Source organism: Nannospalax galili, unplaced genomic scaffold, assembly GCF_000622305.1.
Source record: "Nannospalax galili isolate Female #2095 unplaced genomic scaffold, S.galili_v1.0 scaffold180, whole genome shotgun sequence".
Taxonomy (NCBI): Eukaryota; Metazoa; Chordata; class Mammalia; order Rodentia; family Spalacidae; genus Nannospalax; species Nannospalax galili.
Genome location: NW_008348199.1, coordinates 2,148,507 through 2,159,735, shown reverse-complemented (window position 1 = coordinate 2,159,735; position 11,229 = coordinate 2,148,507). Strand labels below are relative to the sequence as shown.

At 55.6% G+C, this 11,229-nt stretch overlaps 1 protein-coding gene across 1 annotated transcript; it reads right to left on the bottom strand.

The window, feature by feature from the left end:
- Positions 1–466: 466 nt before the first annotated feature.
- On the bottom strand, positions 467–10,958 carry Pnpla5 (patatin like phospholipase domain containing 5). Its single transcript, XM_008844834.2, is given in 9 exon segments — positions 467–2,268; positions 3,484–3,603; positions 5,456–5,582; positions 5,943–6,128; positions 6,907–6,975; positions 8,321–8,534; positions 8,724–8,789; positions 10,218–10,450; positions 10,722–10,958. Coding segments are annotated over 9 exon segments (1,311 nt in total). The 5' UTR covers positions 10,915–10,958; the 3' UTR covers positions 467–2,165.
- Between the last annotated feature and the right edge of the window lie 271 nt (positions 10,959–11,229).

The following is an 11,229-nucleotide window of genomic DNA, read 5'->3' as shown; positions in this document are numbered from 1 at the left end:
TATCCCCAGGTCCTTGGAGACAGAAAGAGTGGCCTTCTGGGAACACCTGACTCCAAACTCCAAGACAGACAGCCCTCCCTGACATAAGGGGCCAGTGCCTGGTCCATCAGGGAGACAGAAGTGAGGTTAGCCCAGTCTCAGGGGCCAGCAGGGAGGTAGAGCCTCCTGCTCACCCTCTCTGCCCTCCTGATCCCATCATGCCTAACCCCCATGCCATGACTCACATCTTTGGTGTTTTTGGAGGGGTGGAGTTTGTTTTGTTTTGTTTTTACTGAGATAGATTTCACTGTATAGCCCAGGCTGACCTGGAACTCCAGATCCTCCTGACTCTTCCCCGAGTGCTGGGTTACAAGCCTGGGCCACTGTATTAGTTACTTTTCCATTGCTGTGATAAAACACCATGACCAAGGCAACTTACAGAAGGAAGAGTTTATTGGGATGAGAGTTGGAGGGAGGTGTGGTGGGAGGCAGCCAGAGCAGAAAATGGAGCTTTCACATCCTCAAGCAGGAGCAGGAAGCAGAGGGCAAGCTGGAGGTGGGGCAAGGCCGTGAACTCTCAAAGCCGCTCCTCCTGCTAGGCCACACCTCCTGATGGCTTCACGACCTTCTCCAAACAGTGCCACCAAGTGACTGAGTGTTCAGATACTTGAACCTATGGGGTGCTTGTCATCCAAACCACAACCACCTTGACCAGGCACTGGCTCTTCACTCACTGTTTGGTCCCCCTGCCCAAACCCCTTGGTGACATGGCGCAGCCTCCCCACACTCTCAGCATACCCTCCACCCTCTGCCCACTCCGGCTGCTGTGACAGACGCACCCTTCTCTCTGCCTGGCCTCTGCTCTGCTGCTGCCTCTCTTTGCAAAGCTCTTGGTCTCTTGTCAGGTCTCCTGACCACCTGGCCGCATGGCTCCCTCGGCTTCCCATCCTCACCTGCCATGTTCTCTTAAAAGCACAGCCACTCCTGGGAGGGGCTCAGGGTGGCGTTTCCCTGTGTGCTGCTCAAAGTGGGTTTGTTCACAACTTGTTCCTGAGAACCATGTGAATGAATGAAAATGAATGGATGGGGATGGATGGAGGGATGATCAATAAGTGACCAGTGAATTAATGATAGCTGGATAAAGGATGGATGATGATGGAAATGGATAATGAGTGAATGGATGGTGAATTAATGAAAGAGTAAATTAATGATAAATGGTGAATCAATGGTAGATGAATGATCAATGATCAATGAATGACCGATGGATGGAGAGATGATCAATGACACACCATCTCTTCATTCACAATTCTTCTGTCTCTTATCTACAGGTACCTCTACCCTCCACAGTCCCCACCTCTACTTGGGCCCTGTCCTCTCAGTCTGGCCAGGAGCACAGTGTGGACTCTGCAGGGACGGGAAGGACAGGGACTCCCAGGAGAGGCCAGAGGAGGCTTGGCATGCCATGTGGGGCACCCAGAAACCCTCCTGAGGGGCCAGGCTGCAGTGCCAATGAGATATGACCCCAGCAGAAACCCCTGCAAAGGATCCCAGTAAAAGGGAACCCCAGCTGGCCGCCTTCCCACTCCTGGTAAGTGCCCATGTGGGGCCCAGGTAGGGTAAGAGACTGAGGCTTGCCTAGTGACAGGGTCGCAGGCTCACCCCCAGGACAGTGCAAGGAGAGTTCAGAGAAAGGGTGGGGCAGCCCTGGTGCCGCAGTGACTCCCCTGATCTGGGCATTGGAACACTGGTTCCAGTTCCTGCCAGGTTCTCTGTACACAGCTTGAGACATGTATGCCTCTGCTGGGTGCCTGTGCCCTCCATGACCCCCATGTGGACATCCAAAACTGAGACATGCCTTGGCTTTTTCCATCCTTCCTTCCCTGACAAGATGCTCAGAGAGGAGGAAGACACCTAGGCACCAGGGGCATCCAGACAGGCCACACCTACTCCAAATAAAAGTGTGCACCCCCCCAGGGTCTTAGGAGAGGGATCACTTTCCACAACATTAGCAGGCAGCCTACACTAGGAAGACCGGACACAGGGCAGCCAGCTTCCTGAACTGGAAATCAGGCTCAGAGCTCCTCGGGGGGAGGCCTGACACAGGCCATCTTCCAGAGTCACCACAGCCAGGACGGACACTACACTGAATGAGGCCAGGGCCCATCAGGCCTCACACACTGGCCAGCCTAGCACTGTGCATGATCGGAGGGGCTAAACTTCAAAGCCGGGTTCTCAGAGGCAGCTGTCCGAGGCTGGAAGGGACCAGAATCCGTGCTGGTGACTGGCGGGCTGTAGGGTAAAGGAGACGTGTATCAGTTTAAAGCCTGAGGTTTGCCAAAGGCAGGATGACACAGTAAGGGACATACACCCCCTCAGGGAGCTAGGCTACTCTGTCCCCAGCCCTTTCTGAGGAAGAGAGCCCAGGCCCTCAGAGGGGCCAACCAGGAGGGACAGTGGAGCTCCAGGGTGATCCTTCCTAGGAGGACAGGATGGGAGAAGGGAGACATACCGGGTCTCCTGCAACAGAGAGAGCAGGCAGGAGGCAACCTGGCAGCTCCTGGCCACACAGGGCCAGCAGGGATGGTAAAGGAGACCCACCTGTCCCCTGGGAGTATCCCCAGAAGACCACTTAGCCTAACCAGTACAACTGGTCAAGAGTCCCTGACACAGGGTGGCACACAATGGCAGTGAACACACAAACAGGGCTGCCAGGTGGATGAACAGAGGGGCACAGCATAGGTGGGGGGCACTAGGTTGTAGGTTCTGGGTTCTGGGAATTGGGTGGTGGGTATAAGGTGCTGGGTGGTAGGTGCTAGGCTCTGGATTCTATAAATTGGGCGGTAGATACTAGGTGCTGTGTGCTAGGTTCTGGGATCTGTGACTTGGGGGGTATGTACAAGGTGCTAGTTGCTGGGTGTTAGGTGTTAGGTTCTGGGTTCTATAGGTTCTATAGGTTCTGAGTGGGCGACATTAGGTGCTAGGTGCTGTGTGCTAGGTTCTGGATTCTGTGAATTGGGTGGTGTGGTGGTTTGAATGAGAATGTCCCCCATAGGCTCCAAGTATTTGGACATTTTGTCCCCAGTTGCTGGCACTGTTTTGGAAGGTCTTAGAAGGTGTGGCCATGCTAGGGATGGGCTTAGATAGTTCTTAAGCCGTGCCAGATCTTGAGTTACTCTTGGTTGCTTCTGCCTGCTTGAAGATGTGAGAGCTTAGCTTCCACTCCTCCTCCAGCCACCTGTGCTGGCACGCCTCCCCACCATGATGAGGACTCTTGCCCCTTTGGAACCATGACTGCAGATAAACTCTTCCTTTTATAAGTTCCTTTTCATGGTGTTTCTATCACAGCAACAGAAAAGTAACTAATACAGGTGGTTAGCACCAGGTGCTGGGTGCTGGGGGGTGGGAGCGGGCAGCACACACACCTGCTGCACACACACCTGCTGCACACACACCTGGCAAAATGCCCTTGCCCCTCATACACCTCGGCCTTTTCATATGCCTCACCTGCCCAGTCTGAGGAGTTGGGTCCTCACCCTGGAGTAGACCTCGAAGACCGCACTCTTTAGCAGACCCTGCATCCAGCACAGATCAGCTGGCATCTCGGGCAGCCACAGCATCAGCTTCCTGGACAGTCCAGGATTGTCCCTCAGCAGAGCCGGGCCTGCACTCAGGGCACCAGCTGGACCGTGGGAGGACTGCCCAGGGTAGGCAAGAAGAGCCCAGAGGTGCTGGGCACCACTGTGGAGCATGGTGACCTCGCTGGGGGCATGTGGGGCAGGATAACCTGAGGTGGACTTTGAACTTGGGGGAGGGAGTATGTTGCTCCACAGAGCTCCAGGAGCAAGCCTGGGGCAGAAAGCACAGCTGACGGTGTCTGGTTTAGAGCCACTCAGCTCTCCTGCTCATCTGTTGTGTGATCTGGGAGCAGGGGCACTTCTCTAGACCTCAGTTTCCTGACCTGTCAACAGTCCTTAACCTTCCTTATCTCCATCCCTCTCCCTTCCCGTGCCCCTCCTCCCCACACACCCTCTGACCAGCGCTCTCTCCTGTTCCAGATGCCCCGTGGATGTGCACGCTGTAGGAAATACCAAGGGTTTAATTTCCGGTGCTCTGGGCAGACCGTCACCACATAGAAAAGGCTACACTTCATATTTATTCTTTTGCATTTCAACTTGTGGTTTTCCTGAGCCTGAGGAGAGTCTGTCAACAGAGAGGCTCCCCAGCTTTGGGCCGCTCACCATTGAAACGCCAGTGCTGACCCAGTCACTAACTCAGTGTAGAACAGGACTGTCACAGACCTTCTTCTAAAACATGGAGACTTTTTAGAAATAAAGATCTCAGGCCGGATCTAGTGACACATGGCTAGAGTCCCAGGCAGGAGGGGCTTGAGTTCAAGGTCAGTCTGGATTGTATAGTAAGATTTGATCTCAGAACCAGTCCTTGCAGCACACGCCTTCCATCCCAGAATGTGGAAAGCAGAGGCAGGCAGATCTCTATGACTTTGAAGCGAGCCTGGTCTATACACCAAGGGTCCAGGCCAGCCAGGGCTACAAGGTGAGGCCCTGTCTCAAGAAAAGAAGATCCTATAAACAGATCTCTGGACAAAACCTCCCTGTAGAGTCCTCCATATCTTACCCCCATTCTAGACAACACTTACCCAACTGGCCACAGATCCCTGTGTGTCTGGCCCCAGCCATTCTCCAGGCCCATCTGGTATAAGAGTCTGAAGTTCACTCCAGCCACACCCACCTCCCCTTTGGTTTCAGATGTGCCTAACTCCCTTCTGCCCCAAGACCTTTGCATTCACTGCCCCATCCATCTGGAATGCTTTCCTTCCCCTTTAACTGATGGACTGTGACCCACCCTTAGGACTGTAGATCAAAAGTAATCTCCTGTCTCCTCTAGCCAAAGGGTTCTGAGCATGGGCCAGACTAGCTCAGAGCCAGGGTGGGCCTCTTCCAAGAGCTAAAAGCATGTATATGTGCACTAGATGGCTGTGAGTTGTAGGCTCCACCAGACCAGGAACTAGATCAGGGTTGGCCTATCTCCCTTGGTCCCAGCCAGCACCTGGCCCTCGTAGGCCTTCAACAGCTTCTGAGTGAGCAGGCAAGACAGTGTTGTCCACCACCCCAGCGAGGCACAATGCTCTCACAGGGTTCAGTTGCAGTCAGATGGCCCAGAGGAGCCTTGCTTTTAGGAAATGTGGCTGTGACCCAGAGAGGTCAAGAGAGCAGGCCCAGGCCACATGACCAATCTGAGCTGGACCAGCTGGGATTGTTGCCAAGGCCAGAGCAGTGTCTGAGGTTCTGACTGTGGAGCAAACAGAAGTCACAGAATTGGCTCAGGCTGCTGACCAGGATTCTGTTAGGCCATACAGCCTCCCCACCAACTCTCTTTGGTAGAGCCTACCCAGGTGCGGGGGGCTACTTAGCTGCCTGTCAGAGCCCTGCCCCTCTGTCAGGCCAGGCCACCTCACCTCCTGCTCCTGAAGTAGACATCCTCAAAGGGCAGCGTGCACGGTAACAGCAGGTAGGTCAGGGCCCGGCCGGGCACAGAACACTGGAACCGAGCCCAGGGGTCCCGTTTGCATGCCTTCCTCAGTGCTGCAAAGGAACCCACAGTTCCTTGGTACCCACAGGCTGGCTGGTGAGCTGTCACCGCCCCATTACCTGTCCCTGGTCCCCCTGGGGCTGCCAAGATGCAGACAGTACCCACCCACCACTTCTCCAGGTCAATTGAGCTACTGTTGCCGGCAGAGGGCGCCCTGCACATGCGTGCTCAGTCCTCCCGCATGGCACAGAGGAGGAGATCGAGGTTCAGGGTGGAGAAGTGCCAGTGAGACTCACAGCCAGGTTATGGTCAGGTATGAATGACACGGAAAAAGCCCTCTGCTGCACTGGGCACTTAGTAGGGACTTGGTGGGCATGTGGCTGGGCGGTGAGTGGTGTGGGAAGGGGCAGTACCAGCCTCCAGTTCTGGTGACAGCTGCTCGAAGTTAGGTACATCCTTGACCAGCATGTTAGAGATGTCCCACCTGAATGTCAGGCCAGTCTTCCAGCCTTGGTAATGGCCAGTGCCCCAGTGCCCCTCCACGGGGGCCAGAGGCTCCCTGGATACTAGCGACCACAGCACTGGCTCCTTGGTAAGTCCTGGGTGGGGAGAGAGAAGATCTGATGGTCGGCACAGCGGCAGCCCCAGGAGACAGTGGCATCTTGCTGTCCACATGCCTCAGACAGCTCCAGGACTCAGGCTGAAGGATAGGTCCTCTGCAGTGACCCCTGCCGTTCATCAGAACTGGGGCTCCAGGGACACAGCTCTATGCTCCAAGTCTACCTATCTACCCACACATGCCAGCTACATGAGCCCCAGCCCTCCTGCCTCAGTTTCTCCTCTGTAAAAGTGAACTTAAGGATGAGAATTAAATGCAGTGGTCTCAGGCCCAGGCCTATAGGGAGTAGGGTGCTGTAGACTGGGGAGGACCACAAAGGTCGGAGACGGGTGTTCCGGAGGTCACGGCTTGGGTTCATCTCCCAATCCTGACTCACAGGGTGACGGCCATGCTCTCTGGCCCTGGGGGCACGTGCCTGCCTCCCACCGGCTCACATATCACTTGGGGTTCAGTTCCGCTCCAGCACTCCACCTCTGCCTTTCTGTTCCAACCAGGCACATTCTTCTCTGCATCTCATCCCAACCCAGCTTGTTTGGCGCCACCTCCAGGAACCTTGCCCCTGCTCACCCTAGGCTGAGGCAAAACACTCCTCCACCCCCATCACTGAGAGACCCTCTGTCAGCCCCAGGCTTTCAAAGCTCCAGAATGGGACCCACATGACTTGGTTACACACGGGGCAATCACTGAGGTCCCAGGGCTCAAACTCCAGAGAGGCAGAATCCACCTGCCACCTTGTGTCGCTGAGCCCTGCCACCTACCCCGTGTCTCCAGAAACCTCAGAGCATCCAGGTAGCCTTGTCTGCAGTGGTCAGCCAGGGTTTAGGGCTCTCCAGTACCAGCCACAGGCTGGAGACCTGTCCCTAGCTGGAAGCAGCCAGGGCCCAGCCTGCTGCACAAGTGATACTCCAGAGTAGTTACCCGGGGCCCCAGTACTGGTCAGGGAGAGCTGCTCCTGAGGTCCCCTCCCAGTGGCCTGCCTGCCTCCACAGTTTCCCTCTAGCAGTCAGGGTGGCAAGATGGCAGGGTCTCCACCTGGCTCCCCACAGGCCTGAGAGGGCAGCTCCTTCCCTCTCCCCTCTGTAGGTAATTTCAAGGAGTTTCCTGAAATGGGAGCCACTGTTGGAAAGAGGCCTCCGTGGGCTCAGGGAGTGTGGGGTGTAACCTCAGACCAGCAGCACCACCTTGAAGACCCTCAGTTTCCCTATCTGTGAAGTGAGGCTGAGAGTCTCTGCCCTCACCAGGTGACTGATAAGGCGTGCTGGAACTTCTGGCCCTGACCTGTGAATTATAACACACAGGAAGAGGGCAGAGGGGTGGGGAGGAGCCCAGCACCTTGGTCTGTCTGTCCCCAGCACGCTGGCCACAGTCTCAGCCACTGTTAAGACCTTGGGCTGAATATCCTGAAAGGATCATTTTGGCTCTGCCACTTCCAAGCTGTGTGACTTTCAATAAGTCACTTAACCTCTCTGAGCCTATGTCCTCTGAGAAATGGAGCTAACTAGGGACTGGAGAGATGGCTCAGCAGTTAAGAGCACTTGTTGCTCTTCCAGAGACCTAAATTCAGTTCCCAGCACCCATATGGGGAGGCTCACAACTGCCTGCAACTCCAGCTCCAGAGGATCTGTTGCCCTCTTCCTTGGGCCTCCTTGGGCATACACACACATGTACATACACATGTACACACACACACACACACACACAAATAAAAATAAACTGAATCTTTAAAAAAAATGGAGCAGGGCCGGGCGTGGTGGTGCATACCTTTAATGCCAGCACTTGGGAGGCAGAGGCAGGCAGATCTTTGTGAGTTCGAGACCAGCCTGGTTATTTTGATATATCACAGTGAAAGATTTATCGTCCTCTTTTTTTTTTTTTTTTTTTTTTTTAAAAAAAAAAAAAAAAAAAAAAAAAAAAAATGGAGCTAACTATTCCGCTTACAGAGCCTGGCTGGGTGAGTGCGGACCCCTGCCGGGCTCCAGTCCAGCTCACAGGGTGTTAATGTGAGTGTACCCCCTGATCTGGACAATCCTAGCTCAGTTCGAACCCATGGAGGAATAGTCAAGTGGGATCCCAGCTGGGCCCAGATTTCACCTCCAGGGCTGGAGTGAGGTGAGGCTGGGAGTGATTGAAGTTCTGGGGAGGGGTCATGGGCAGGGACCATGCCCTGGTGACCTACCTCAGGTTTGCAGGGGAAGAGGGATATGTACCCCAGGAAGAAGTTCATGGTAGAGATCTGGAAGCTGGCATTGAAGGCGTTCAGCTCGTGCAGGCTGGCCGAGCTGCTCTGGGGACAGATGTCCACCGTTCCGTGGAAGGGAGAGACAGTGATGGTGGAGGGGCAGTTTGCCAAGGGCAGGTTGTTGCTGAAAGCCCCACCAATGTAGCGCTGTGAGACAGGCAGGCAGGTGGGCCACGCTGCCCTCCCCATGCCCTCCCCATGTGGCCCTGAGTCCCCAGCTCCCTCCAGCCCATGCAGAGCCCCAGCAGCAGGAGGTGCCACCCAGAAGATGCCAACTACTACCTCCACTTCTGGACCAGTCCCCCACATCCCAGCAGATGCCCCTAATGCGCTCACCTCCCCTCTGAACTCAGGGGGGGTCATCCCGCAGTACAAGGGGAAATACAAAGTGCAGACAAGAGCCTAAAGGACAAGACCCAAGAGAACATCAATTGTCCCCACTCAGTGTTCGTACTCGCCCATCCACATCGCCACCTGCTCAGCTGAAGACAGGTGAGTGCCTCCTTACAGCACCGTCCTCTGTGCGGAGGGGCACCCTCACTGCCCGGGACCGTGGGTAGGACACTCCTCATCAGTACCACCACCCCCAATCAGAGTGCTCTGTCCATGATCCACCAAACAAATGCTCCTCCAGGAAGGAACCCCAGCCCCCACCCTACCCCCGTCCCCATGAGTGACATCATCTCCCCCAACCCTCGTAAAAGCCATGACAAGTCCTGCTGTAAAAAAGATACTTCACTTAGGCTGACCCTGTGAACACCTGGGTCAGGTGTTTCTGTGTTTCTGTAACAGGGATGTGTAAGCTGTCCTGTGCATTGTGTAGGATGCTTAGCATTGTCCCTGGCCCCACCTACTAGATACCAGCAGCATGCATCGACACATGCAGGGTTGTGACTGCCAAGAATATCTTTAAAACCATCAAATATACTAGAGGTAAGGGGCTTTGCAAAAGATGCTGACCCAGAGTTTTCCAAGCTCAGGAAACATAGACCATTGGTCAGCCTCCTGGAAGGCATCCCTTCTACCTTCCCTGGGAGGCTCGTGAGCACTTCTAGCCCCTGAGCACTGGAAATGTGGGTGAACTTCGTTCCCACAGATGAATGCAGCAAGGGCTGAGATTCACTGAGCACCTCTTATGTGCAGTCCAGGCGTGTGTGCTAGGACAGACTCTGGAGTCTGGGGTTCCCTGCTGGACATCAGCTCACAGCAGGGGACACCCCCAATAACTGAACAGCTAGCTATGTTCCAGTAACTTTGGACCTGGTAGGCAGGTCCCAGTGCTGAGTTCGGGGCACAAAGACAGCCTGAGGGGGGTGGGGCTTAGTGTGAGAGGCTTAGTGTGAGAGGAGACAGAGGAGAGATCTGACAAGTCAGAAGAGATTTTCCCTTCCCCACCTGGTGGTCCTGATTCCTAACCAGTTCCTGGAAAGAGCATCCATCCGTCCCCAGCCTCATTAGAAGGAGGTTGAGGGCTTTTGTCTAGTCCCTTCCCTGACAGAATCACAGACCTACAATAGCACCCCACACAGAACAGAAGCTCAATAAGTTTGCTCCGGAATCAGAAAGTGCAGGGAGAATGGGGTAGGATGGGCCTGGGCAGATACCTGTGGGAAGATCAGCCCTGGGGGCCCTGACTGAGGAAGTTGACCTCCTCTCAGAGAGCCCCAGGGGCCCCTCAGGTCCCTCTCCTCCCAGGACCACAGAAGCCCCTGGGTGACTCTTTCTTCAGATCCAGTGTAGCTCTGGCTACTTCCAGAAGCCTCTGGACACATTCTGATACCTGGTGGACTTTGCTTCCACTGCCCAGGGCCCAGCCCAGCCCCTACTCACCTGGATAAGCTCATCCGGAGTGACAAAGTCAGTGACTATGTAGTTGCGGCCATCAGGCCAGTGGGTCATGGAGATGCCCAGCCTCTGGGAAGCCAGGATGTGGCAGTCGCTGGGCAGAGTGTCCTGCAGTCTCTGTTTGATGTATTCTATGGGCACATAGGCCCGGTGGAAGATGCCCAGACTCAGCTGGTCCACCTGCTTCACCATGCCCAGGAGGTTGGAGCAGCAATAGTCTGCAGGGTGGTGGGGAGGGAGGCCTCAGACACCTGAGGCCACTCACACACCCACAGAGACCACCTCCCTCCTGAGTGCCTGGGAATCAATTCAGAATATCCTTGCCCAGCCCTGGTTTCAAATGCCCCCAGGGACCCTAGGGGGCATGATCCCAGCTCTGAAACCAGGATCCCACCTTTGTAAATAGGAGTGACCCCAGAGATCAGATTCAGTGGCAGAGTGTAGAGCCAGGCGCAGCTCCCTGTGGGCTCCGGGAACCTTTCCACACACCTGCCGACTTGCCACAGATGATGCTCACGGCGTTGAGAGCGCCGGATGAGGAGCCATACAGACGGCGGGCGCCCTGGAGGAGATGCGGCGCGCGCTCGCGCAGGCACTGGGTGGCTCCCACGTGGTAGAGGCCCAAGTACCCCGCACCTGCGAAGGACACGTTCCAGCCGCCCTCCGCTTCCAGGAAGGCCATAGCAGGGCGCTGGGTTCGGGGATGCGCAGAGACGGGAGCCTGGATGCTGTGGGGACGGGAATGGCCAACCCGGGCTGGGATGAGGATGGAGGCCCAGGTGGCTCCGCCCCAGGCTGAGTCAGTCGCGGCCTCCCCTGGGTGAGGGGCCCGAGCAGTCACCGTCCGCAGCTGCGCACAGCTGCTCCCAGGAGCTCCTTGGCACCGTGCGCACATCCACCCAGGTTCCAGATTGCAGTGGCAGATTTGTAGGTGTTTGCATTTCAAAAGAGGAAAGGGAGGCACAGTGAGGAAGTGGCTGAACCTGGTCTGTGAGGT